The 27916-nt window shown below is 57.7% G+C and overlaps 1 protein-coding gene across 6 annotated transcripts; it reads left to right on the forward strand.

Annotated features, from left to right (window-relative positions):
• LOC104383452 (hexokinase-2) lies at window positions 1-26668 on the forward strand. 6 transcript variants are annotated; one of them, XM_086628145.1, is made up of 19 exons: window positions 3437-3455; window positions 5188-5287; window positions 8869-9031; window positions 16730-16878; window positions 17276-17395; window positions 18788-18883; window positions 19041-19140; window positions 19346-19529; window positions 20127-20282; window positions 20450-20683; window positions 20903-21207; window positions 21840-21988; window positions 22864-22983; window positions 23342-23437; window positions 23948-24047; window positions 24206-24389; window positions 24669-24824; window positions 25341-25574; window positions 26445-26668. In XM_086628145.1, exons 2-19 carry the CDS (start codon window positions 5216-5218, stop codon window positions 26587-26589), a joined length of 2763 nt encoding a protein of 920 aa, XP_086484271.1. In that variant the 5' UTR covers window positions 3437-3455; window positions 5188-5215; the 3' UTR covers window positions 26590-26668. The 6 variants fall into 6 exon arrangements, with proteins under 6 accessions (XP_086484270.1, XP_086484272.1, XP_086484273.1 ...); XM_086628144.1 differs by lacking the exons at window positions 3437-3455; window positions 5188-5287 and adding an exon at window positions 1-108 and having other exon boundaries at window positions 22864-22992; window positions 23270-23437; XM_086628146.1 differs by lacking the exons at window positions 3437-3455; window positions 5188-5287 and adding an exon at window positions 1-108.
• Window positions 26669-27916: the final 1248 nt, after the last annotated feature.

Below are 27916 nucleotides of genomic sequence, written 5' to 3' on the forward strand. Positions count from 1 at the left end.
TCCGCACCGCTCCGCACCGCTCCGCTCCGCACCCCGCCGCGCACCATGATCGCCTCCCACCTGCTCGCTTACTTCTTCACCGAGCTCAACCATGACCAGACGCAGAAGGTGAGGGGGGTGGGTGGGGGGGGAGATGCACGGGACAAAGGGGCCCGTAAGGAGAAATGGTGGGGGGGAGAGGAAGAAAAAAAGCAGGGGGGAAAAGGAAAAAAAAGGGAAGGGGGGCAGGAAGTTAAAAAGAGAAAAAAGGGAAAAGGGAAAAAATGGAAAAGGAAAAAAAAGGGAAAAGAGAAAAAAAGGAAAAGAAAAAAGGGAAAAGGGAAAAAGAAAAAAAGGAAAAAAGAGAAAAAAGAAAAAAGAAAAAGAGAGAAGGAAAAAAAAGAAAAAAGAAAAAGAAAAAATGAGGAAAAAACGAGAGTGGGAAAAAAAGTAAAAAAAAAAAAAAAAAAAAGAAAAAAGATAAAAGCAAAAAAAATCCCACAGGAAAAGAAGGGGCAGCGGGGGAAAGCAGCGGGCAGGGGAGGGGGCGGCGGGAGGCGCCGTTGTGGCCCCGCGGGCCCGTGCGCTGCCCGGCGGGGCGGCCGTGCGGTACGTGCCGCGGCGGGCGGCTGCGGGACCCCGCGTGGCCGGGCGCCCCCCGCGGGCCGGCGGCGCGGAGCAGCAGCGGCAGCAGGAGGAGGAGGAGGAGGAAGGGGGGGGTTATGTGCGTGCCTGTGTGTGTGTCTCCGCTCCCCTCCCCGGCCGCCCCCGCGGGACCCGAGACCCCCGGTCCGCCCCGCGCACCACGTGTCGCCGCTTCCTGCCGCCGGCGCGGAGCATCCGCGGGCGCGGAGCATCCCCCGGAGCCGGGACCTTCAGCCCCTCGGCGGGACCCCTCCCAACCCCTCCCTCACCCCCTCGGGCAACGCGCCGAGGCCCCTGCGGGGAGCGGGGCCCGGGCTCCGGCCGTGCCCTCCCGCCGGGTTCGCCCGGGGCGCGGCGGGGGGGATGCGGAGGGGGGGGGGGGTTTGCTCGGAGCTCGGATGCAAACGCAGCACCGCGGGCTCCCCTTCCCCAGTCTGTGCCCCCCCAAGGCTGTGTCGTCCCCCCCCGCCCCTTCTCCTGCACTGACTGCGACAGAAAACATCTGCCTTCCCCCTCCCGGAATTTGCGGGTCCTGAACGACCGGAGCCTGTTCCTGAACCGCAACCGCCGCTCGAAGCGTCCCCGTGGGGATGCACGGAGGGTTTGTCACCGGTAATTCAGGAGTTCAGGCACTTGAAAAACGCCGAATAGTTCTGCTCCCCGCCAGCCTGCGCTTGGCTCACGCTCAAAACGGCGAGTGTTAAAGAAATGATTCCCGGAAAAAAAAAAAAAATCTAAACAAGAAAAAAACCCCGCTGGTTGGGAGACCGGGCTCTTGGCCCAGCCCTCCACCAGCGTTCGGGGCGTCTAAGGATATGGCAGAGATGGTTTTGGCTCCGAATCCGGAGGTCGTGCAGCGGTTGTGATCCCTGGGGTTACAGCGCCCGGGTGTTGCGGGGGGGGGGTGTCGGGATTTGCAAACACCTCCTTAAAAAGAAGCAAAATGTCGAGGAAGCCGATGGAGAAACAGAACTCGCCATGTTGGCCCTTCGCCTGCATTAAGTAGGAAGTAAAACGAGAGAGAACATTTAAAAAAAACCAAAAAACCCCAACAAAACGAAACACCAAAAACCAAAACCAAAACCAACCACTAAAACCCAAATCCAAGTGCAGGGAAAGAACTTCCCAACGCAACGCCGTCCGTCTGAAAATACGGGCTCGGCTTCTCCCGAGCGTCTCGGGATTGTGCAACAGCCAAATCCACAGGAAAGGGGTTGTGTAACCCGACGGCAGAAATAGGCCAGCGGCACGGCCCGGCTCCTGCCGCTCGCTCCGGGCAGCTTTCGAGTTCCTTATCGGGAGCTGGAAATAATGGAGGGGGAAGGTTTTGGTTTAAGGTATTCGGCTTCATTACCCGTTGGGAAAAGGGTGTGCAAAGCCTCGGAACCGGCTTCGTTTTCCCTCCCCGGTTCCCAAGCCCAAAGCGAGTGAGTTGCTGAGATGTGGGAGGAAATTCAAAAGGAAAAATCCAGGAGAGGAGCCGTCGGCCGGGGCTTTGGCTGCTGTGGGAGACGGCTTTGCCCTCCCGGCCTCCAACGGCTGCCTCCGCAACTGGATTTTCTCCGAGTTATTTTTAAACAAATGCTTGTGAATCCTCCCGGTAAGGCAAAGCCGGGGTCGGCACAGCCTCCGGCGAGAGCGCGGAGCTCGGCTCGGCCGCAGGGAATGGCGGGGAGAGAAGGTGGAGAGGGAAGCGGCCGGCTTTCCGAGCTGAATGCTTCCACTGTGGATGCTAAAATTATTCATGTCTTAGAAATCTTCCCAGGCAAAGGGAGAGCAAAGTCCCCAGCACAGGGAGATGGAGGGGCTGAAATTCTTAGAAAGCTGTGATTTATTTATTTTTTTTCTTTAATTGAACCCAAAGGCTTTAATCCAGAATCTGAGTCTATATGTGGGAAAAGATTCTCGGGCCGGAGCCTGGGTGGTGTTGGAGTCGTGCGTCGTTTTCCTTCGGATCGGGCAGAAAAGGGGTTCGGCAGCGGGGGGGAAGTGCCCTTATGCAACCACTGCGCTTCGTGTCCACATCAGGGCCTCAAAAATAACCCCCAAAATAGGATTTTCTTTCTCTTCCCGTTCTTGGCACGGAGCAGCTTTAACCCGGGGGGATGTCACCTGTGTCACCGATGTCCCCAAACTCCTCCTGCCCTTGGCTTCGCCCGGCCGAGTCGTGGTACGGACTTATCTGAGCCCCGAGGGACTCCGCAAACTCAAATTAACCTCAGCCAGCATCCCTCGAGATCCCGCCTGGAAAGTTTTGCCGCGGATGAACCGCGTTCCCTTCGGATGCGCTGACACGCTCGGGCTTTCCCGGGCCCTGAGCCTCCACCCCGTCACGGCGACGGGAGGCGAATGAGTGAAATAACCGGGCTGGCGGCTCTTCTTCCTCATCGCTCCTTCGAAAGAAGGAAAAACTGGTGGTGCCGTTCGTTTTCCCGTCTTTGCCGCCGTTTCCCAGCAGGGGCAGGTTTTCCTCTTTTTTTTTTTTAATTATTTTTTTATTTATATTTCCGTTGCTGGGGGGGTGGGTTTTATCTAGCTGGTACAGCCCAGCTACCTCTTGCAGGCTCCTCCGTGGCTGTGGCAGGGACAGCTGATTGCAAATTCCTGGAAATCAGCTGAACAGCTTCTTTTAAGGCCACTGCGGTCAGCGGCAGGACAGCCACAGCCTCAGTTTCCCCAATTGTGGTGGGACGCTTCCAGTATCCGAGGGTCCAAGTCTCAGTGCCAGCGATTTTTTTCCTATCCGGCAGCATCCGAGGGGAAAGCTGCATCTCGTTTGCTCCAGAGACCTTCTGGGTTTGGAACGGGAGAGGAAGAGGATGTGTGGGCAGGTAGGCATCTCTGAGGCTGGTGGGAGCTGGGAGCGTTTTGACATCTCCGACTCCCAAGCTGGAAACCAAGTTTTCCTGGTTAAATCAGCCTTTCCGTGGGGTTACGGAGCAGTGAGGTCACCCGAGGACGGGTCCCCGGCCACCGCTGGTGCTTTGCAAGGTGACTTCTTCACCATGGGTGCCCAACTCCACCTCCAGCGTGGGGTTCAGCTGGTGTCCTGGGGCAGGTGGGGGGCGAGGACGGGGAGGAACCGGCTGAGCAGGAAACCATCTGACTCACTCGGGTTCAAGATGACTCCAGGCGTGTGTCATCAGAGGCTTGGCTGCGACGGGGAGGGCACGTGGGGTTTAATTCGGCGTGGAGCCCTCAATGGCAGCCAAGGATGTGGGTGCTGCCGGGGTCAGGGCTGGAGGAGGGTGGGTGCAGCATGGGTGCTGTGTCACCCAAGGCGGGGAGGTCGGGGAAGGGGACGAGCCGGTTCCCCACGCTGAGTAACCCCCGGGCTGGGTAACGGCGTGGTGACACGGGGATGGGGATGCTGGTTCTCGGTGTGCGGGGGCTGAGGACGCAGCACGGGGTCTGCCCGGTGCTGCGGTGCCCGGCCCCGATCCGACTGTAAAAGTTGCAAAGTGCGTGCGAGGTTACAGTCCTGTGCCACGAAATCGGACGCTCCGTGCTGGATCCTTTCCTGGATTCACACGGTGACCTTGGTGAACTGCTGCCACTCCCTCTGCCTCAGTTTCCCTGAATCTGTCGTGTCTCGTTGCCGATGTGGGCAGGATGGGGGCACGGCTGCTGGCTCACCCTGGTAAGCACTGGGTGCTCGCACAGCATCCTCCCTCTGAAAGATGCCGGGAGAGAGTCGATATTCTGAAAAACCTCATGGATTTAAAAAAAAGCAGCATGTTTTAAGTTAAAAACAGGGACAGGGAGGGAAGTAATTTAAAACCCAAATAATTTCAGGCAGAGATGACCCTGGAGAGAGGATTGGCTGTGCCCACGTGGGTCAGGAGCGCTCAAACCTTCCCCAAACTTGACCGTCTCTCAGAGAATCAGTCTCGTATGCAACAAATATTGGACTTTCTGTTGCCAAAAAGGAAAAGAATCCAGCCCAGAAACCAGCTGAGCTCGCCCGGCATTGGGTGTTTTTCCTAAAATGCTGCCGAAATTGCACGTGTCCAGCTGAAAATGATCAGCAGATACCGGGGGCAGACTGGGGACGTTCACTCCCTCTCCAGTTCCCGTCAGACACATGGTTTTGGATGAAGAACCAGAGCAAAATTAAAACTAAAAGACGAGCAGCTTCCCCTTCCCAGAACCCAGGAGCATTAACGGGAAAGATACAACAGAGACCTTGTCACATGAGAACAAACTGCCTCGAATCCTTCCTCCTCCCCTTCCTCTTCCTCTTCCCCTTCCCCACCGCCTTGTGGGGCAGCAAACGGTTGCGTTTCGCCGGAAGCCGCTGTCGTGCCGTAATTTCCATCACCCGCAGCCATCCCACCCCGTGTTCCCACCCAGCGATGGGCAAAAGGGGAACGATGTCCCCCATCCTCCCCACTTCCCACCCCTCGTGCCGCACCACCGCCCGCGCGCCCACCCTCCGAGGTCGGGGAGGGTTTTTCCCACCCTTGCACGTAGCTGCATTGATGGGACCACCTCATGAACGTAGAAGCCGAGGAATTAATTTTTTTTGCTCCAGGGGTAGTGGTGTTGCTTATATATTTGCAGCACTGACCCCTCGGAGTCTCGAGCTGCCATGGGAGGGTTTGGAGAAGGCTCCAGGCAAGAGACCATCATCCAGCCGCGGTGCTGGTACTCGAGCCGTGAGGTCGGTACCATCGTTGCTAAGGTGATCCTGGCTTTTTTGGGATGCTTTAGCTCGGCTCTGCACGGCACGGCTCACCCAGCAGCAAAACTCGAGCAACTTGAGGTTTCTCCAGCCTTAGAGGTGGCTGGACTGTGCCCTGCGGCGGCTTTGGAGCTGGGAAGGGCAGTGCTGGGCGCTTCCCCGAGTGCCCGGCAGTGGATGCTCGGCGTGGAAATTTGTGGAGCCTTTGGAACCAGCCCTGAGCTGGGGGCTTGCTCAGGTTTAGTTCACAAAAAAATAAAATATTGTGTCCGACTCGTCCCGCCCGCAACGGCTCTGACAATTCTGTAATTCAACAGAACGGACGGCCAGTGCTGCCCAGCTTCAATCTGTTCCTCTTCAGTTTATTTCGATTTCCTTAGGGAAATACTATTATTTATGATGGAAGCTTGCCAGAAATTCAGTATTCCAGCTCCTAACCTAGTGACTTTGTTTATTTAGAATTGGCAACATCTTCAAAAATAAGGTTAAACCACCGAGAAGGTTGTTTGTCTTGAAAGATGCTCGTGCTTCGGCGCTGCGGACTAAATTCCCCCGTCTTACCCGGTCTTTGCTAAAATTTGAGATGTGCTGGGGTGCAGGAGGGGGTTAACTGCAGGAATGAACTGGGAGGTGGGGCTGGGAAGCCATGGGTATGAAGGTGGCTGTGGCTCTTCCTTGGTGGGGGGTCAAGCTCTGAAAGGAGCTGAGCTGCCGCTGCCCCGGAGCCGTTGGGCAGGACGCCCCGACCTGCCGCGGCTGCCAAGTGGGACGATGTCTCTACGTTCGTAGGAGAAGATGATCCAGGTTTTAAAGGGCTTTTGGAGATTAGAAGAAGGTCACCCCAGTTCTCACGCTGCCGATTAGTCCTGGTACCTGCAGGACATGGGGAACGTGCCGAGCGGCGCCTGTCCTGGGGAAGGGAGGGGAATCCTCCGCCTCGATTCCCTGTGCTGGGATTTTGGGGGCTGGTGCGTCGGGCACGCGGCGTCTTCACCGCCCCGTGTCTCGGGAGCAAACAGCAATGGCTTCTTGTGCATCCGAGCTTCCAAAGCACCCAGCTTCTCCAGGATGAGATCTTCCCCTGGCAGCACCTCCCTGCTCCAGGAGGAAGAGCAAGTGAAGTCAGGGTGGTGAACAGGAGAGAAAAAACCCGGCAGCGTGGGGTCTGTGCAAGGGTGAAGCTCTGCCCTGAGCCGTGCTGGTGTGGTCCCCCACCGCTGGGACGGGTACGCCTCGCTGGGACCCCATCCCCAGTCGTGAGGGTCTTGCCAGGACCCTCTGACCACCGTAGGCTGCCCAAGAAGCCCAGCGAGGGAAGGTCTCCCAGGGGCTGCGGGGAGGCAGAGCACCCAGCATCGCCCGGGCTTGTTCCTGATTGTCACCGACACTCCATGCCGGATGCTGCTGGAGAGGGGACGGAGGCTGGGTGAGGGTGGGCACCAGAGCCTGGGCCCCTCTTGGAACTGGAAGAGGAGGGAGATGGTGGAGGTGAGCTGGGGGAGCGGCCACCTTCCCTGTGCCGGGAGCCGGAGCCTGGGTACACGGGTGGCAATTTTCAGTGAGTGAAAGTAAATAGAAGGGGAAGGAGGAGAGTGTTTGGCTTCCTGCTGCTGGGGTGGATGAGGAGGGGCTGGTAAACAGCCGGTACCAGGAAACCTCCTCCGTATCCTGGGCTGCATCCAAAGCAGCGTGGGCAGCAGGGCGAGGGAGGGGATTCTGCCCCTCTGCTCTGCTCTCCTGAGACCCCCCTGCAGTGCTGCCTTCAGCTCTGGGGTCCCCAGCACAAGAAGGACAGGGAGCTGTTGGAGTGGGGCCAGAGGAGGCCACGGAGATGATGCGAGGGCTGGAGCACCTCTGCTCTGGAGACAGGCTGAGAGAGTTGGGGCTGTTCAGCCTGGAGAAGAGAAGGCTCCGGGGAGACCTTCCAGCACCTTCCAGTGCCTAAAGGGGCTCCAAGAAAGCTGGAGAGGGGCTTTGGACAAGGGCATGGAGTGACAGGACACGGGGCAATGGCTTTAAACTGAAAGAGGGGAGATTTCCATGAGATCTAAGGCAGAAATTCTTCCCTCTGAGGGTGGTGAGGCACTGGAACAGGTTGCCCAGAGAAGCTGTGGCTGCCCCATCCCTGGAAGTGTTCAAGGCCAGGTTGGATGGGGCTTTGGGCAACCTGGTGTAGTGGAGGGTGTCCCTGCCCATGGCAGGGGGGTTGGAACTAAGCGATCTTGAAGGTCCTTTCCAACCCAAACCAGTCTGTGATTTGATGATTCCTTACCCTTACCCTTACCCTCTCCCTTCCACCCACCCAGGCTCCCAGCTGGTGAGCGCTCGCTCTCCACTCCTGATTAACAGGAAAGAGCTAAAAGCACCAAAAAGCAGGAGGAGGTTTTGCCCATCGTGCCAGCCAGGACACTGTTCCCCAGGGAATAAAGCAGCTCTCCTGGTGCGCTCTCAGCCGTGCTTCCCTCTGTCCTCCGACCTCGCCGCAGCAAGCAGAGCACGTCGGGACTTGGCTTCCTGGTTTCCAGCGGAGCTGGGGTTGGGAGGCAGGGTTCACCAGGAGCATCCCAAGCCTGGAACGCGGGCAGCTGAAACCATGGCAGAGCTGTTTTGTTCAGCGCAGGGTCCGAGCGAGGTCACGCCGGGGCGGGTGGCTATTACTTGCCCACAAAATGCCCATTTCCTCTAGCGTAGCCCTATAAAACAACCAAAAAATAAATAATAATTCCTGCTTGATTTCCGATGACCTTATGTTACGTGCCTACAGACAGGTGAGCTAACCAGGGTGGAGTTTTCCTCTGACTTCGCAGGGCTTGCAGCTGCCCTTTAATTAATTTTAAGTGAAGTTAATTGAAACGGGGCATAGCTGGGGAGCTGGCAGGCTGTCCGCCTCTCCGTTTCCCTTCCCTGCTCCAGCCGGGCTGCGGAGACGTGCTCGGTGCTAATGGATGGATCGGGGAGGAGCCCTTCCATGCCTTTCCCAGGGAAGATGAGATGCTTTGATGGTGTTTCTAGGAGCCGGGCATCTTCATAGCCTCGGCGTAAGGGTATAAACGATTGCCAGGAGCAGGGCGGGGAGTTGGATTTCTTCCCTCTCCAGCCCCGGCACCCACTCATGTCTCACCAGCATCGTTGCTTCAAGGGAGTCCAGTAGCTCTTGGCACCGTAACCCTTTGTAGGGGTGATCTGAGCAGGGAATAAATGACCAGGCAGCGGGTTCCTGCTGAGCATCCTTCACGTAAGACGAGGACCTGGGAGGGGTTGAGGTTGAGGCATGTTGCTGCCACGGTGTAGGAAGGGCTGGAAAACCTCCGGCGTCGATATCCTGAGTCACGGAGCAGGCAGGGAAGGTTGTTGAGTTTGGGTCCCGCTTCTGTCGCAAGCGGATCGGGTGCCTGTGGGTGAGCGAGTGGAGAGGGTGCTGCGGAGCATTGGGAACTCCACGGGGTGCGGCGGTCCTGGCTCAGCACCCGTCTGGGCAAGGGGGTGCTGCCGTGGCATGGGGGTTGCGCCCATGTCCCCAACCCTCACGCTGACTTTTTGGCTTTATCTGCACCTTTCAGATCGACAAGTACCTCTACCACATGCGGCTCTCCGAGGAGACCCTGCAAGAGGTGTCCCAGCGTTTTGGGAAGGAGATGGAGAAGGGGCTGGGAGAAGACACCAACCCCACCGCCTCGGTGAAGATGCTGCCCACCTTCGTGAGATCCACCCCGGATGGGACAGGTACCACAGGACGGGAGATGCTCCCTCCCTGCAGAGCGGCACCTTGCTGGGAGACCATGGTGGTGGTGGTGGGGGTCTCAGTAGGTGCCAAGACGTGCCAGGAGGGAGAGCTGGTGCCACTCATCCTCCTGGTGCTGCCAAAACAAGGGATGGCACCCACAGCCACCTTCACTCCTGATCCTGGGGGGCTTCATCCTGCTTCTGCTTGGCGAGGCTTAGCGTAGTGACGGGTCTCGGTCCCCACTCTGTGCTGGGACTGGGAAGGGAGGGGCTCCTAGTTCCCACCAGGGTGAGGGAGGGTGGGAACCAGCCCTCGTGTGTCCTTCCTGGCAGGATGGAGACAGTCACGGGTCCGGCTCATCAGTCGTTAGTGCCGGAGCGGGTGGCAGTGCCAGCCGCTCTCTGGATGCTGTGAGGGCCACGGGAGGAGGAGGAGGGGGCTCTCCTGGCTTGGCTGCTCCCATCCTGGCCTTTCTCCCTGCTTCCTGTGCCAGCAGGAGCTGAGCTGCCTGCAGCACCCTCCTGCCTGGGCAACATCCCCGTTTTGGGTGCCGTCTCGCTCCTCTCAACCCAAAAAGTTGCTTCCTTGAGCATCCGTATGGGGAATGTCCCTGTGCCTCCTCTCCTGGCTCGGTGCTTTAGGAAGGAGCTTTGTGGTGGTCCCTGTGGCATCGCCCCCCCTCGCCCGCTGGCACAAGGCGCTGTGCCAATGCACCCAGGACCTGCCGAGCGTGCCGGTGCTCAGAGCCGGTGGAGCGGTCAGGGAGGGACGGAGAGCTCCGAGCAGCTGGAGCTGCCCCCGGCCGGTCGGCTCCCTTGGCTGGAGTTGCTCAGAGCTGAGGTTGCTTCCACGTGGGCACCTTTACGAGGGTCCTTGCAAAACCTTGGCAGCAGAGGTTGCCGGTAGCCAGGAGATAAAGGAAGGGAGCAGATGGAAAGACCCACCTGCCCTTCCCTCCCCGTCCCCAGCTGTGTTTTCAGCCGTGGCTTCGGGAGGCGAGCAGGTCCCAGCAGATGCTGTGGCTGGAGCCTCTGGCCTGGGCCGGTGGGAGCGTCGTCTCCCGAGACGCGTGCCAGGGCTGCCAGTTGGGTGACGGTGATAAACAGGGTGGACCCGAGGGGAACCTCCGCTCCAACAGCCGCACATCCCCCCGTTGCGCCGGCTGTCCGCTCTCCCGAGGCCAGGACGAGGGTGACGAGCTGCAGGTCTGCGTCAGCGCCTGGCGCAGGGGGTGTTTGCTGGTGACATCTCAGGGGTGGCACCTCTGGAGTTCCCCGGGGAGCTGCAGGCGTCACTGAACCATAGAATGGTTTGGGACCTTTAAAGGTCCCCTAGTCCAACCCCCCTGCCACGGGCAGGGACATCTTCAACCAGATCAGGTTGCTCAGCGCCCCGTCCAACCCCACCTTCAATGTTTCCAGGGACGGGGCATCTACCACCTCTCTGGGCAACCTGTGCCGGGGTTTCACCACCCTCAGTGTAAAAATTTCTTCCTTCTGTCTAATCTGAATCTCCCCTCTTTCAATTTAAAATCGTTGCCCCTTGTCCTGTCGCTTCAGCCCCTGCCAAAAAGTCTGTCCCCATCTTTCTCGTAAGCCCCCGTTAAGTATCACAGCGTCCCCGCACCCGGAGCCATCCTGCCAAAAGCTGGACCTGGCTGCCTGCCCCAGGATCGAGATTTCAATCTATTTAAATGTTTAGGAATATTTTTAATTACAGGGATAGCCAAAATGCTGCCCCTGGGCGTAGGGACTATCGCAGCCAAAGGTGCCGGGTGCTGGCGGAGCGTGTGTCAGAGCTCCCGCACCTCGACCCGCGTTGGGGGGAAGGTGCCATCCCTCTCCTTGCCCTTACAAGGTCAAGTCTTGGCTTCCTTCACCGTATCCTCCCCGTTCGCAGCATCCCAGCTGGCATTTCTCACCCTCAGCACGAGGGGAAAAGCAGCACAGCAGGATGGAAAATGTTACGTGAGAGGGCAGCTGGGGCGGTCACGGGGCTGCAGCTGCCCAGGGACGGGAAAGGGGGAGGTTTTCGAGCAATTCCCAGGGAGCCAAGTGCTGGAATTCCTGGTAGGGGTCCAGCAGGATCCAGGCCATGAGCGGCATCGACGGCTCTGCTGTTGGGTTGCGCAGGGTGGGGGCTGGAAGGCGGCACATGGGGCCGTGGGGGTGAGCCGAGGTGACGCGCTGCCAGCTGCCCTGGCACGTCGCTTTGGGGAGAGACGGTGTGACAACGGCTGGGAAGGAGCTCAATGGCCAGGGCTGCATCCGTCCTTCTTCTGCTTCGGGGCAGAGTCTGGCTTTGGCTGGACACAGGGTCATGGAATGGTTTGGGCTGGAAGGGACCTTCAGGATCATCTACTTCCAACCCCCCTGCCATGGGCAGGGACACCTTCCCCTACACCAGGTTGCTCAAAGCCCCATCCAACCTGGCCTTGAACACTTCCAGGGATGGGGCAGCCACAATTTCTCTGGGCAACCTGCTCCAGTGCCTCACCACCCTCAGAGGGAAGAATTCCTGCTTAGATCTCATGGAAATCTCCCCTCTTTCAGTTTAAAGCCATTGCCCCGTGTCCTGTCACTCCCCGCCCTTGTCCAAAGCCCCTCTCCAGCTTTCTTGGAGCCCCTTTAGGCACTGGAAGGTGCTGGAAGGTCTCCCCGGAGCCTTCTCTTCTCCAGGCTGAACAGCCCAACTCTCTCAGCCTGTCTCCAGAGCAGAGGTGCTCCAGCCCTTGCATCATCTCCGTGGCCTCCTCTGGTCCCACTCCAGCAGCTCCATGTCCTTCTTGTGTTGGAGACCCCAGAGCTGAAGGCAGCACTGCAGGGGGGTCTCAGGAGAGCAGAGCAGAGGAGCAGAATCCCCTCCCTGGACCTGCTGCCTTCGCTGCTTTGGGTGCAGCCCATTCCCACTCCCACCCGTTTCGGGTATCAGCAGCTGCCTCCCACCCAAAAGACGTGGTGCTGCACCAGCCCTGGGGCTCTGCACCTTCCTCCTCCAGAGCATCTCTGCCCTTCCTACTCCTCCCTGCTAGAACAGGAGCTGTCTCCACTTTCGGATTATGCCCTGGGGCAGCCGGCGGCTTCCCGGGATCCAGGCGGATGAGCGGCGCTTATAGAAATACAAGGTCACATCTGCGGATTGAAGCCAAAACACAGACCCGGCTCCCGGTCACTCCACCCTCCTCTGCACTTTGTGGTGAAAAACAGATCCCAAAGTTGTTTTTCCTTGGAGCTCTGGTGACTCCGAGCAAGGGCTCTCCTTGCTTAGTTCAAACACCACCGTCCTTCCGGCTCCCATCCTGTTTTTTCCAGGCTTTGCATGTCACTGCACTTCCTCCTCCACGCTAATGTTGACACAAGGATCTTCTTCTTGACACAAGGATCTTCTGGTGCAGCCTCCGCTAAGCCCTTTCAGCTGATACCCATGGCCTGGGGTTTTCAGGATGCTGCTACAGGATTTTGGTGGTCAAATCCCTGGAAATTCAAAGGGTGATTCTGGGTTGGACTTCTTGAAGGGTCATTGCAACACCCTTCCCTCAGCCGGTGGGCTGAGCTCCTGCCCATAACCAGCTGCTTCTGCAAGAAAACCAGCTGGCATGGCCCATGGTCTTGAAAGGCTTTGGAGAAGATGCTGGTTTGATGCCCAGAGCCCCTTGCCCGGGGATGTTCTGCCCTCCTCGGCAAGGAACAGCCTTGGGGAGTCGCTGCCAGACAACTCTTGCCATGGTCGGTGTGAGCGGCTCTTTGCCAGACCCAGTTCTGTCCAAAACAAGCCGCCACGTTAATCCCAGATCTCTTGTCGTGGCAAACCCGGCGTTCCACACCCGATCCATCGTTTGCTGCTCTCCAGCACTGATTCGGTGGTGATGCTGGGGCATCACCGGGGCTTTTGTGTTCTCTCTTCTGCTCGAAGCCTCTCAACTCGCTGAAAGGAGGCTGGGACAGGCTGGGAAGAGCATCCGCAGATGGGGATGGACAGGGAAGTGCTGGGGGCTGCACCTCCACCTCCTCCTGCATCTCCCTGGGATGAGGCAGAGCCTGGACCTGCTCCAGCTTTTCTCATCCTCTTATTTTTATTTTTTAACCTGATTCAACCGTGGATTCCTACAAAATGGGATGGCGGTCGGTCGGAAGGTTTGAGGTGGTGACCGGCGTCCGATCCTGCACGCGGCGTTCCGCTCCTCCACCGCCGGCTCCGTTGTTAGGACTGGTGGAGCCCCTCTGCCCGCTTCGCCCCGCGCTTGCTGCCAGGGAGCGCAGACATTTTTAAAAGGCACTAAACGCTCACCCTTCGGGCGGCGTGCTGAGAGCAAACAGACCCTTGAATCAGAGCCGCCCGTTTGCCCTCGCTGTTTGGTTTGTGAGCTCTTATCGCGGAACGAGGGAGCCCTAATCGAAGGCAGGACCCAGACGCGATAGCGGCCAGCGGAGCCCATCACACTGCTGTGTTGCTTCAGACCGGGAATTTTCCAAGGGAGATTTTGTTGCTTTTTGTCCTTCTGCAAAGCTGGTCCATCCAGGAACCTACCCTGTGACTTTGGCAGTCGCCGCTCGAACCGCTCTTACCTTTCCCGGGGCTGTTGAGCAGCTTGTAAAGGGGATGGATTGGTTTTGGTTGTTGGGTTGGGTCCCTCTGCCGCTCTGTGGCACAGGTCGGTGGGTGGCAGGTCAAGGGGAAACCTCGCAGGGGTGGTTCAGCCAAAATACCGGCCGTGGGGAGGGCTGGGCAGGACAGGAGGACAGCCCTGTCCCCGGCTCCTTGGCTGGTTTGGGGTTTTTTTGGGGGGATGTCTGTTCCTCTTGCGTTCCCTGCGTTATCTCCAAGGCACTGAGCAACCTGTGACCCTCTCGGCTCTGGCATCCTTGGCCCTGGCGTGTTTTTCATCAAATGGTTTGGGTTGGAAGGGACCTTCAAGATCATCCAGTTCCAACCCCACTGCCATGGGCAGGGACACCTTCCCTTAGGTCACGTTGCTCAAAGCCTGATCCAACATGACGTGTTTATCAGCTCCTCGAGGTATTTTTCATGCTCTGCTAGAAAGCAGAACGGCATCTGTGCTGATGGCGAGAGAAGGCAGAGCACGGCATGACCCGTCTTTGGGGCAGAAGACGATGCCAGCGGTGCCCAGCCAGGCATTGCATCCAGCTCTGCCTGTCCGTGGCTGCGGTTAAATCCCCGTGGCGCGTTTATTGGTGACGTTGGGACAGCGAGGAGCTTCGCTGAGGCTTTTCCTGGTGTGTTTTTAGCATCCGTGTAACGGGACGTGGCCAAGGCATGCCCGGCGCTGGCAGGCACTCTGCAGAACTGGCTTAAACCTCATCCCTGCAGAAGGGTCAACACGGGCGTGGGATGGGGAGGGGAAATGAATATTCCAGGTTTGACTGCCCTGACACATGAGCTCCGGTGCTTCGCTGGGTCGGGGTTCAGAGCTCTCGGCGGTCCGGGGGGATCGGCTCTTGCAGGAGGACGCGAGTATGGCTCCAGGGATGATGCCAGGGTTGGCCAGAACCGGGACCCAACCTGCCCCATGTCACCCCAGGGTGATGTGCTGACCCCTGTTGCTCCCCCCGTTCTCCATCCCGAGCGGCGATGCTGTTGGAGGCTGCTCCGGACCTCCGAGCCCCTTCTTCTTCCTCATCTTCTCCTTCCCTCGGAGCGCGAGGGCTGCTTTTAAGCAACCTTTTCAGCAGCAGCAGGACTTTATAAAGCTGCTCTCAGCCCAAGCTTCCGAGTCCATCACCATCCGGCGGTTCCCTCGCCCCGAGTCCTTGGAGGGTCAGCCCCAGGAATGACGCCAGGACAGACGGACGCCCCGTGGGCTTGGCCGGGCGAGCTGCCTTTTCAGCTGGAGTCACTGGAGATGCCGGCTGGCCCGGTGTCCTTTGAATACTAATAAACCACACTTTTTTTGTTCCAACTGTAGCCCCTTTGTGAAAAAGCACCGGCGGGTACAATGCGGCCCCCGGGTGCTGTAATCTGCCCGGGGGAGCCAGCGCAGCACATTTAATGCATTCAGAAATCAAACAGTGCTGATAGAGGGCTTTCCCCCGGCCCTCTCCCCACGCCGCGAGGTATTTAAAAGAGCCAGCTTGGCGCTTTTCCCGCATCCCAGATCTCAGTCGGTCCGAAATCCGACGAGCTGCCTCGGCGCCCGGTGAAATAAAAATAAACGGGAGGTGAAAGCTGCTGGGCTCAGCCCTCGGGTCTTGGAGGCAGCCGGACTCGCGGCTCCTCTCGACCGACACCGATGGGGAAGCTCAGCTTTTCCCACATGTGGTCAGGGGAAGGCAGTGAGGATTCCCTGAAGGTCTTTTGGGATTTCTTTTCCTCCCTGGCTTTCTGCTTACACCTTTCGATCTTGTCTTTGGCAAGAAGCCACATGCCAGGAGCACGCGGGATTCCTGGGGCAGGGGAGGTTGTCCTGGACCGCAGCAGCCAAGCCTGAACATGTTGTTCTTTTTTCTTTTTTTTTTCCCCATATACCAAATGTTTAGCCAAATTCTAGCGTTTCGACAGCTGGCTAGTAGGGTTTAACCCCATGGGCTGGAGAATGAGGAGCTTTTGTGAGCAGCCTTCGTTGGGTGATGAGAAGCTCACCATGAGCCGGCAACGTGCACTGGCAGCCCAGAAAGCCAACCGTGTCCTGGGCTGCACCCAGAGCAGCGTGGGCAGCAGGGCGAGGGAGGGGATTCTGCCCCTCTGCTCTCCTGAGACCCCCCTGCAGTGCTGCCTTCAGCTCTGGGGTCCCCAACATCAGAAGGACATGGAGCTGCTGGAGCGGGGCCAGAGGAGGCCACGGAGATGATCCGAGGGCTGGAGCACCTCTGGTCTGGAGACAGGCTGAGAGAGTTGGGGCTGTTCAGCCTGGAGAAGAGAAGGCTCCGGGGTGATCTTATTGCAGCCTTCCAGTACCTAAAGGGGCTCCAAGAAAGCTGGAGAGGGGCTTTGGACAAGGGCGGGGAGTGACAGGACACGGGGCAATGGCTTTAAACTGAAAGAGAGGAGATTTTGATGAGATCTAAGGCAGAAATTCTTCCCTCTGAGAGTGGTGAGGCACTGGAACAGGTTGCCCAGAGAAGCTGTGGCTGCCCCGTCCCTGGAAGTGTTCAAGGCCATGTTGGATGGGGCTTTGAGCAACCTGGTGTAGTGGAAGGTGTCCCTGCCCATGGCAGGGGGAGTGGAACTAGATGGTCTTGAAGATCACTTCGAACCCAAACCATTCCATTATTTGATGATCCAGCATCAACAGGGTCATGGATGGCTCTGCTGCCTTCTTCCTTATGGAGCCTGAGGCTGGAGCCCTTCTTCCCTGGGAACACCATTGATTTGGGCATGGGCTGTCGGGACGGGGTCAGTGGGATCTGTCACCCTGCCAGCAGATGCACTCCAGCACTCTTTGCCCAGGGCATCAGGATACGTCTCAAAGGAGTTGCTTTGATCCCCACCAGCTATGGGGGTGCTGGGGGTGCGGAGGAGGGGCAGGAAATACAGCCACAGCTCTACTAAAATATTTTTTTTAAGATATATAAAATCTAATAACAAATAAAATAATGAAAAAAAATATTCATACCTTACCCTTGTGTTTGGGAGGTGGCTGGTTCCTTCCCCGCCCGCTCCGGGGCTGCCCAGCACCGACACCGATGCTGCCGAAAGGTTCCCGCCGAGTTAAGCAGTTGTTCTTGTCTGGCTTCCTGCAGAGGATGGGGACTTCTTGGCGCTGGACCTTGGTGGCACCAATTTCCGCGTGCTGAGAGTGAAGGTGTCCGAGAACGGCCTGCAGAAGGTCGAGATGGAGAACCACATCTACGCCATCCCTGAGGAGCTCATGCGAGGCAGCGGGGTGCAGGTGGGTCCAAAGGTCCTCGGCCCCACTCTCCTGGGCAACCCCCCAACTCCAGGGCATCCCTGTGGGAGGGAACCACCCATCTCGGGTCAGCTCTCCTGGGTGGGAGGTGTCACCCCAAGATCCAGAGCTGCGTGACGGGGCCGGAGCGGGACCGTGCACCCCATCGCTGCCTTGCCCAGCGGGATCCGGGGTAAATCCTGCCTTCCTTCACCTGGAGCTCCTAATTGCTGACACGAGTGACCACGGTGGGTGGTGAGGAGCGGGGAGGTGCGACGCAGGTGACAGATCCATTGGTACCCCCCGCGGGCAGGGATGCTGGCGCTGCTCTGGAGCATCGTGTCAGTCAGGGCAGGGGAGTGAGGGTTAATTTTTTTCCCCTTTTTATTTTTTTTTCCAGCTTTTTGACCACATTGCTGAGTGCTTAGCCAACTTCATGGAGAAGCTGCAAATCAAAGACAAGAAACTCCCCCTTGGCTTCACCTTCTCCTTCCCGTGCTACCAGACCAAGCTGGATGAGGTGAGCGAAGGCTGTTGGCTCAACCTGGGACACAGCGGGATGGAGCCGGGGGGAAACTCGAGCTGTCCCACACCAATTTAACTCGGGCTTTTAATTAGACTCGTTGGGTTTGGGTAGTTGGTTGGTGCTGATGGGAGCGAAGGAGATGTCTGGGGGCTCGCCGGGCTCTGGGACGTGATGTTTAACGTGCTGGTTGCTCCGTGCTTCCACTCTGCATGGACACCCCCATGGAAAAGGGCCTTTTTCCGCTCCTCTGCGGCCAGAGCTGAAGGAGAGCGGCCGTGGCGGGGGAGCAGCTCCGGCTGCCCGGACGTGCCGAGCATCACATCCCCCGGCACGCAGCCGGCGCGGGGAGAAGCAGTGGGAGCGGGGAAGGGGGAGGGGGGGTATCACCCACCCCGGCTGCTCGCTGTGCCGCGGGCAGCCGGGAATCGATGGCTGTCAGCTCCGCTCAGCCGTGCCGGCACTCCGCTGGGAGCCAGTGACCTCGCTGGGAGACTAAACATCTCGGCAAGCGGAGCTCAGCCGGGGCACGTGGCCCCTCTGTGCCACCCACAGCTCTGCCAGGCTCCTGCTCTTGGGGAGGGGGAGGAATGGGGGGGGCTGGTGCTTTGCTTGCCCTTATCTCACCCGGCTTCCCGGGGAAGGATCGGAAAAGGAGGGCGGCTCCATGGCACGCTGGCGATCCAGCACGTCCTCCCCGGGTGGGAACGCGGCAGCGGAGCGGCGTTTCGTACCGGGGACGGGGCGAGTCGCGGTCTCGTGCCCGAGTGATTCAGCAGAAGTCATGAGGAAGAGGATTTAACGCTTTCCTCCTGGGAGTAGCGAGATTTGTTTAAAAAAAAAAAAAAAAAAAAAAAAAGCAGCTGGGAGACAAGTGTCTGTCCCTGGTGACCTCATCTGGTTTGCTTCTCTCCGTGCCTCAGTTTCCCCATCTGTAAGGCAAGGTGAGCATGTGCCTCGCTAAGGCCCCTGGGGCTCCAGGGTCGGAGATTTCAAACGCAGTCGAGTCCTTCCCTCAAGGCTCAGCTCGGTCTCCAGCCGGGCGACTGTGATCGCTTTGCTGGATGGGGACAGCGAGACCCCCCCACATCCCACAGGGTCTGGGTCAAGGAGCCCTCCATATGCTCAGGAACAGGTTTTGCTCCAGGGCTCCATAAAACTCCGTCCTGGGCATCACGTTCCCTCCCGCTGGCAGGACCAACCAGCCCCTCACGTGCTGTTTTGGGGCCATAAACTTTATCTGCGTGGAGACGCGGAAATTGTGGCTGATCCTGAGTTCATAACAGGGAGGGACTCGCCTGCGGTGCCATCTGTCTGTCCAGCCCTTGCCAAGATGCGTGGCTTGGTGGGTCTGTCCCCTGAGCGTTCCTTCTTGCCCTTTCTCCGTAGAGCATCCTCGTGACGTGGACGAAGGGGTTTAAATGCAGCGGCGTGGAGGGGAGGGACGTGGTGTCGATGCTGCGCAAGTCCATCAAGAAAAGAGGGGTAAGAGTTTGGGCAGGTGTCCACCTCCCGAGATGGTGGGACCAGTGGCACGTGGTTCCCACTTCCGACTCCGCACCTTGGCTCCCCCGTGACGGCAGAGGTGTTTTGGTCTGGTTTGGCCACGCTGACTCAATCTCTTTCCTCTCCACCGTCTCAGGACTTTGACATCGACATCGTGGCTGTGGTGAACGACACCGTTGGCACCATGATGACGTGTGGCTACGACGATCATAACTGTGAAGTTGGCCTCATCGTTGGTGAGCTGCAGCAAAGGGGGAGAATTGAGGTCCATCTCGCCATGAACTCCATGAGGAGATCACTTTTCTTGCCTGTTTTGGGGTCTTTTTGGGGAAAAAGAAACGTGATAGTGATGTCAGAAAGCATTTGGCTGTTGCTAATTAAGGGGAATAAGGGAAAAGCAACGTCCTCTCCTCTCTCACCGCATCCCCGTGTTTGGTTCAGGTACCGGTACCAATGCCTGTTACATGGAGGAGATGAGGCACATTGACCTGGTGGAAGGGGACGAAGGTCGGATGTGCATCAACATGGAGTGGGGGGCCTTCGGTGACGACGGCGCGCTCAACGACATCCGGACGGAGTTCGACCGCGAGATAGACATGGGCTCGCTCAACCCTGGCAAACAATTGTAAGCAGATTCTTGGCCGCGGCTCAGGCTCGAGGTTTGCTCTGCATTGTCCGTCCTCCCGTTGCGCTGGCGTTAGTGGGAACCGACGAGGTCGTCCTAGTTAACCAGGTCACCGCGTCCTCCGCCGTGCCAGCTCCAAACAAGGGCTGTGTCACCAATGGGGGTTGGTACGCCCAACCGAACCACTCGGCACCTGCCTCCCTCGTGAGCCTTCCGCTTGGATGTGTTGATTTCTGTCTCTTTCCCCTGCCAAGGGAGTTCTCCACCAGCCAAAGCAAACACCACCACCTAATGTCTGCGCGAGTCCTACAGATCTGCTGTTCCCCAGGTGGCTTCTGGCAGCACGGGTGGGGTGGGGTATCTCTGCCAATTGATAGACGCCCCTCAGGTAGCCAGAAGTTCTCCTTGCAGAATGATGGTTATGTCAACAGGGCTTTATTTTCTCAGGGATGGGCTAAACGACTCTGGTAGAAGACTTCCTAGGTTTCATTTGGGGTTGGAAGGGCTGCCAAGTGTTTTTAAGCTCAATCCGTGGCCACCTCATGGCACACGCAGCCAAACAAACACATCTCGTGCTTTCTGCCACCCCTTTGGCAGGTTTGAGAAGATGATCAGTGGGATGTACATGGGAGAACTGGTCAGACTCATCCTGGTAAAGATGGCCAAGGAAGGGCTTCTCTTTGGAGGAACACTCACACCAGATCTGCTCACCACCGGCCACTTTGAGACTAGATACGTCTCTGCTATTGAGAAGTAAGTAGGATCTGGAGGGTTTCCTGGGGTCCCAGCCCATCTCCTGGCATCTGTCCTGGGGCAAAACAGGACCCATCACAGGGCTATCCACTGAGCAAACCAGGACATGTCAGACAGCACAAGTTGGGTTTCCAAGTATGAATCGTTTTTTGTTCTTTGATGTGCAGGGACAAAGAAGGGCTGCAGAAAGCCCACGAGATCCTCACCAAGCTGGGCCTGGAGCCGTCTCATGAAGACTGTGTGGCCACCCACCGTGTCTGCCAGATCGTCTCCACCCGCTCGGCCAACCTGTGCGGGGCCACCCTGGCCGCCGTGCTGCGACGCATCAAGGAGAACAAGGGGGTGGACCGGCTGCGGTCCACGGTCGGGGTGGATGGCTCTGTCTACAAGAAACATCCTCAGTGAGTCCATGAGGATAGACAAGGCTGGTGGGGAGAGGGGGTTGGAGAGCACAAATCTGTTCCTGCTCTCAGTGGATAAAGCTTGGCACAAGCAGAACATCTCCAAATATTTCCATTGGGCACCTCTGTTTGGATCCCAAAGGGGCCCTGGTCATTGACAACCCCAGAGGGTCACGTCACCCGCGGTGGCATGCTCAGGTCCTCTTTCCTCCTCCGTAGCTTTGCCCGGCGCCTCCATAAGACAGTGCGGAAGCTGCTGCCGGACTGCGAGATCCGTTTCGTGAGGTCGGAAGATGGAAGTGGCAAAGGGGCAGCCATGGTGACAGCGGTGGCCTACAGACTGGCCGCCCAGCATAAGGCACGGCAGAATATTTTGGAGGCGCTCAAGCTGAGCCACGAGAAGCTCCTGGAGGTGAAGCAAAGGATGAGGATAGAGATGGAGAAGGGGCTGGGCAAGGAGACGCACTCAGCGGCGACGGTGAAAATGCTGCCCACCTACGTGTGCTCAACTCCAGATGGGACAGGTGACGTACCATGTGTATGAGCCCACGTATGTCCTACGTAGGGCAGAGCCAGTGTCGCTGCACCCAACATCTGCACGGCTTTGGGAAGGGCTGGGACCTTTGCCATGGCCAGTTCTTTCTTCATGGTGGGAGCGGCACAAAGCGTTTTAACCTCCAGTATGATACTGGGAAAAGTGGCTGAGCCTCCAGGAAGTTCTGCGCTTGACTTAATACAAAGTCTAGCTTTCACTGTGGTTTTTGCCACCACAGGTTTCTCGCCACCATTGTCCTGGGTTGGGCTCTCAGTTCTGTTGGTGGCTTGGGTGTGCACCTGCCCCATGCCTGGAAGTGTTCAAGGCCAGGCTGGATGAGGCTTTGAGCAACCTGGTGTAGTGGAGGGTGTCCCTGCCCATGGCAGGGGAGTTGGAACTGGACGATCTTGAAGGTCCCTTCCAACCCAAACCATTCTATGATTTGATGAAACCTCTCCATCCATCAGCCTCTGCACCTACCTGCACCTGCTGTTCTCCATTCCCAGCCACGTCTTGGTTTCTGGTCCTCTCCCAGGAGGGCAGATTTGGATCAGCTTTGTGCCACGTCCACAGTGCCCCTTGTCGGGATCTCTGTCCTCATGATTCTCTCTCGGGTTTCAGAAAAAGGCGATTTCCTCGCCCTGGACCTGGGAGGCACCAACTTCCGCGTGCTGCTGGTGCGCGTGAGGAGCGGGATGAGGCGCGGCGTCGAGATGCACAACAAGATCTACTCCATCCCAGTGGAGATCATGCAGGGGACGGGAGAGGAGGTGAGGATGGGCAGCTGGAGGTGGAAAACTGGGGCATCTTCCCTGGGGGTGCAGCAGAAGTGACAGGCAGCAGGGCTGGATGGCCATGGGAGCCGGTTTTGCCTTGCTCTGCTTCCCAGGGCACAAAACCACGAGTGGAGAATCATCGAATGGTTTGGGTTGGAAGGGACCTCAGAGATCATCCACTTCCAACCCCCTGCCATGGGCAGGGACACCCTCCACTACACCAGGTTGCCCAAAGCCTCATCCTGCCTTCAGAGCAGCAAGTTCTGCCCAAGGCCATGGAGTTTGTCCCTTCCATGTAGGAAGCTCGAAACAGGTTTTTGGAATAGAAGTTGTGTAATTCCCAGACATCACTGAACCTCCCTTGAATCCCACACACTCCACGCAAGGGTGGATAAGCACCGTCCCCGTTTCCCAGAGAGAGAAACCACAACACAAGCAGTAAGAGACATCTCTAGGGTCTTATTTGCAGATGGAAAGAGTTTTGCAAACCACGCCAGGCAGTGCTCAGGGACTGGGAGCATTTCTAGCAGACGGACTCTGGGGATACCTTGCAGAGGGACACGATTCCCGTGTCACCCATAGGAAGCTGGTCACCTCCCCTCTTGCCCCTCCATCCCTTCTGGGTGCCGTACGGGACCTGCAGGGTGGTGGTACCACAGTGATACGGTCGCATCGTCGGTGGGGAAGAGGACGAAAGAGGAGGTGGTGTGGCTCCCTCACCTCGCACAGCGCGGCTGAGCAGCATCCTGGTCTGTTCAAAGTGCTGTTGGGGTGGGAACGGACCAACATCTCCCGGAGGTCAGGCAGGCTGGAGCCAGCTCAGTTTCTTGCTGTGATGGTAACTTCTCCGTTTGGCTTTGTGCACCCAGCTCTTTGACCACATCGTCCACTGCATCTCCGACTTTCTGGAATACATGGGAATGAAGGGTGTATCGCTCCCGCTTGGATTCACGTTCTCCTTCCCTTGCCAGCAGACCAACCTGGATGAGGTAACCCCAGCCCACCTGGTCGCATGCGTGTCCGGTACCCAGGGCTGGCTGAAAAGCCAAAGCACGCTGGAAACTCCACGTACCACCATCGGTGACCGTGTGGCTGGTCAGATAGAGACCCAAGGCGGGGAGAAGTCAGGAGCTCGGAGCTACCAGTGCTTCTGGAAAGCTCCTTTGCTGCATCAAAGCAAACTCAGATCCTTTCAGCTCTAGAGACAACCCAGTTGTCAACCCAACCTCCACGCATGAGGATCTGACCTCCACGTGCTGGGCAGTACCCACCGAGAGCTGGCGGATGTGGGGTTGGTGTCTCTCCCACCCAGCCTGGGTGATTTACCGTGGGGTATTTCCACAACAGGGCATTCTCCTGAAGTGGACAAAAGGTTTCAAGGCGACCGGCTGTGAAGGAGAAGACGTGGTGAACCTGCTGAAGGAGGCAATTCACAGGAGAGGGGTGAGTGTCCACGTAGCTGTGAGAAGCTGGCTGCTCGCTCCCTCATCCCAGCCATCCTTGGCATCTTTAATTGGCCTGTAAAGCAAATTAATGGGCTGAGCACAGGGCTAATGAGTGTCTGAATTTTAACAACCACCCTTAGTCATCACCAGAGGTTGGATTTTCAGACCTCGGAGCTAAGAGCTGGCTTCTGGCCAGGGCTGGAGCAGACTTGTCTCACCATGAGTTAGGAAGACACCGTGCCCGTTTCCTGGGTGCAGAACACCCAAAGCTCCTGCCCTGGGGGCTGCTGCTGGCAGGGCTGTCCCAGCTCATCCGCAGTTGTGTCTTCCCAGAGGTGTCCTGAGGTCCGAGCGTCCACCTGCAGACACGTGGGGCTGCAGGAGGTCCGTGGGTGCCTGGAGGACTCCCATGCTCAGCAGACAGGTCCTTTCCCGGTCGTGGGAGGAGACAGCAGCACAGCAAGCCGTCTCCTCCAGCACTAACCCGTGCAATCCCACCCCTCTGCAGGAATTCGACCTGGACGTGGTCGCGGTGATAAACGACACAGTTGGCACCATGATGAGCTGTGGGTACGAAGATCCGTATTGCGAAGTTGGGCTGATAGTCGGTGAGGACTGAGACTTTCTTATGGAGTTCCTCTGCCCACGGTCCCAAACCTGTCCCCGTGGGGTGCTCCTGGCTGCGGAAGGCATCCGAGGGCTGTGATCTTGCCTACGCGCCCCACTCCTCCGACAGCCCCGTTGAAAGATGCTTCTCCCTCTGCAGGCACGGGCAGCAACGCCTGTTACATGGAGGAGATGAGGAACGTGGAGCTGGTGGAAGGGGAGGAGGGCAGGATGTGCATCAACATGGAGTGGGGGGCGTTCGGTGACAGTGGGTGCTTGGATGACATTCAGACGGAGTTTGACTTGGCGGTGGACGAGCTGTCCCTCAACCCTGGGAAGCAAAGGTGTGCGGGGGCTTCGGGGGGCTGGGGAGGGCACTGGGTGGGTGCCCGGGAGGAGTTCAGTGCCGTCCCACCAGCCTCTTTGGGATGATGAGCAGGACGGGGTCTGGCTGTGCGACGTGCCGATGTGTCCCTCGTCCCCTGCCCGCACGTGGGGACCGCGCTGCTGGACTTGCTCCAGGCTGGGGGGTTATGTCTGAGGTGTCTGGCAGAGCTGGGACCCCGATCCAGACCCGGTGTCCCTTCTTGTCCTGATGTCCAGCCTCGCCCTCTCCTTCCCAGGTTTGAGAAGATGATCAGCGGGATGTACCTGGGGGAGATCGTCCGAAACATTCTGATGGATTTCACCAAGCGAGGGCTGCTCTTCCGGGGACGGATCTCGGAGAGGCTGAAGACCAGAGGGATCTTTGAGACCAAGTTCCTGTCCCAGATAGAAAGGTGAGGTCCAACAGGCGGGGTGACCACCAGCTCTGGCCTTCCAGCTGCGGATCAGAGCAGAGATGTAGTTTTGGGGAAAGCGTTCCCAGGGCTTGTGAGAGACGTGCCAAGCACTCAGCCTGGAGCTGGGATGGCACATGGTGCTGCAATGCGGAGAAGTCAGCAAAATCCACGTGGTTCTGACAGCACCAGTGTTGGGAGACCAAGAAACTGTGGGGTTGGCAACACAGACGCCTCCTTATCCTCTGTCCTGGACAGAGAGGGGCCGCAGGTTCCGTAGCTGTGCGTGCTCCAAGTCAATGGCTTTGTCCTGAAACAGCCTCATTGATTAGGATGTGACATCAGAGCCACGTCCAGGTCTGAAAGCTGAGGTTAGAGGGGGGCTGCAGAGTCCCTCCAGTCAGGGCCACCCAAGCTGCACGTCCCTGGGCTCTGCAGGATGCAGATAAGAAAGGAGAAGGCACGTGCCCAAGCTGTTCCATCTCTAACGCTGCCTGGCCCTCGTGTCTTCCCCAGTGACTGCCTGGCCCTGCTCCAAGTCCGCTCCATCCTCCAGCACCTCGGCCTGGAGAGCACGTGTGACGACAGCATCATCGTGAAGGAGGTGTGCACGGTGGTGGCCCGGCGGGCGGCTCAGCTCTGCGGCGCCGGCATGGCAGCCGTGGTGGATAAGATCCGGGAGAACCGCGGGCTGGACTTCCTCAAGGTCACGGTCGGCGTGGATGGAACGCTCTACAAGCTGCACCCTCAGTGAGTTGCTCAGCTGGTGGGTGGGTGGCTGTCCTCTCTGGAGGCTCACACTGGTGCATGCCCCCATCTCAGGCAGATGAGGTGCTAAGGAAGAGCCAGGGTGGGAAGCTTAGCAGGGCAGCTGGAGACAAGAGGAGGTACTTTAGGATCTCCAGGGCTGCCAGCAGCTCACTGATCTAAACTCTCAACAAGGCACAGTGAGAACCAGCTGCTCCCAAAAGGATGGGGGTGCTGAGACTGATAACACAGCAGGGACCTCACACCAGCCAGCGCCCCATCCCACAGCACCCAAGGCCAGGTTGACCCAGAGATGGTGACTGGATTCAACCAGGACTCCAGCTCATCAGGCAAAGTCTAAACCAAGAAGTCAGTCCATGACGTGGATCATGGAGGCTGGTAGCCAAGCAGAGCTATGACCATGCCTGAGCTGAAGGCTGGTGCTCCCAAGAGTGTTGCTCAGACAGGGACTAAAGGCACAGGGTTGAGCTTAAATAGGGCTGAGGGGCCCATGGGCAGAGGGAGGGCTCTGGAGATCCCCCAGGTGAGACTGGTCAGGGCTATGAAGGTTTATTAGTGCTCTCAGGGCTTGGTGGGACTGGAGAAGGGGTCAGGTTTGGCCCTGAGTGGAGGGAGAGCATGAATGTGTTTTGCTCATGGTGAAGCTGAAGCATGGAGACTCAGCCTTTCTGATGCCTCCTACCTGGCAGCTCCCTCTCCGTCCATCTTTCTCCTGTGTGTCTGTAGCACTGATTGAGATGCTGTTGAAGGCAGCTACGCAGGTGGTTGTGGTTCGTTCCCTGTGGGGTTGGCACTTCCAGCCCAAGGCAAGTTAAACCAGTGCCTCTTCCTTTCCCCTCCCCTGCCCTCCAGCTTCTCCACCATCATGCACGAAACAGTGAAGCAGTTGTCTCCGAAGTGCGAAGTGACCTTCCTCCAGTCGGAAGACGGCAGCGGCAAGGGCGCAGCGCTCATCACGGCGGTGGCCTGCCGGATCCGGGAAGCTGGCCAGCGATAGAAGGAAGGAGGTTTGCAGAAGAGCTTGGTTTCAGCAAAACAGGACGTTTCCCCACCCGGTCCCTCCTTCCCTCCCTCCGTACACACACACACACGTGGCCTCCCCCCTTGCAAGCAGACTCTTAGCTTTACTTGTTCTCTTGAGATACCACCAGTGGGATTGGAGATGCTGTGTGCTTTGTACAAAGTGTTGTCTTAGGAGTTCTATTGCATGCCATAAAACTGCGTGTCAAGTAAAGCTAAAAGTGTCTTTTGGCTGTCTACCTACGTTTCCAGTTAGAGCTGGACCTGTCCCACTTGCAGCCTCCGTCAAACACCAGCAGCTCTCCTCCCCACGTCTCCTAGCCACTCTCCCGTCTTCCCTACCAGCAGAAAGGATAATGCTAGAATAATTAAGGCACTGCATTGTCACTTTACCGTAACCGGTACCTATTTGTGTATGTCGGAGTCGTGGCGTGTCCGTGCTGTAGAGAGCAAACCTCTTTAAGATTGGGCTAAAGACCTCCATTAGTCTTTTACCCTGATCAAGGCTGTGTTATTTCCATGAAAGTCATGGTAACTCTTAAAGCACAGGGTGCAGAATTCCAACCGGCGTGTTCCGAGTCTGCACTGAGAGATACCAAGTATCTCTGATGGTGAGCAATATTAAAGAACCTGCTGGATCCCAGTTAGAGGTGCCCCTTTAACTGCTCCAGCAGAGCACGTGCCTGGAAATAATTGGGGACTCAGGGTCTAATCCCATTTCCTGACCTCACCCACGCCCTATATAGAGTGCAGTAACGTGGCGTGTGCGTATGGTTGTGTTACACCCCCTGGAAACCACTAGCACCCTTCCCCGGTGCGCGCGCGGATCCGGGGAGCCACCACCGAGGGGGGTCGGTCTCTTCCCCGTGAGTTCACCCCCCCCCCCCGATGCCTGCCCTCGGCGCGGGGGGCTCGGTTTGCTTTTTGTCTGTTCCATAGTGCCGCGTCCGCAGCCTTCGAGGTGACCCCGGATTCACACACTGTATTTATGTTTCGAGAGATTTTGCGTCTTTTTACGCCCATCGTCTCGGGGGGGTTGTGTTGCTTAGTTTGGACTTCACCTTTTAACGTCGTTCAAGAATGGTACAGAGTACGTATTTTCTCTTTTTTTTTTTTTTTCCTTGTGCTGTTTTTTTTAATTTAAAATTTTCTTGGGGTAGACTGGAGAGAGAGAGAGAGAGACCCAAATTCCTGAGGACATTTGGGCATTCTGAATTTCTCACCCGAACAAAAGGGAAACCAGAAAGCCAGGGACGCGATGCGCGGGGAGCGGCGGGGCCCTGCAGCGAAGCTTTTTGGGATTA

The sequence above is a fragment of the Tauraco erythrolophus genome, chromosome 29 (genome assembly GCF_009769465.1).
Source record: "Tauraco erythrolophus isolate bTauEry1 chromosome 29, bTauEry1.pri, whole genome shotgun sequence".
NCBI lineage: Eukaryota > Metazoa > Chordata > Aves > Musophagiformes > Musophagidae > Tauraco > Tauraco erythrolophus.

Coding starts and splice junctions, on each gene's coding strand:
- LOC104383452 (XM_086628144.1), top strand. CDS start 46: ATGATCGCCTCCCACCTGCTCGCTTACTTCTTCACCGAGCTCAACCAT. Junction 19,530..20,126: donor CTCAACCCTGGCAAACAATT/GTAAGCAGATTC, acceptor CCCCTTTGGCAG/GTTTGAGAAGATGATCAGTG. Junction 20,283..20,449: donor TACGTCTCTGCTATTGAGAA/GTAAGTAGGATC, acceptor TTTGATGTGCAG/GGACAAAGAAGGGCTGCAGA.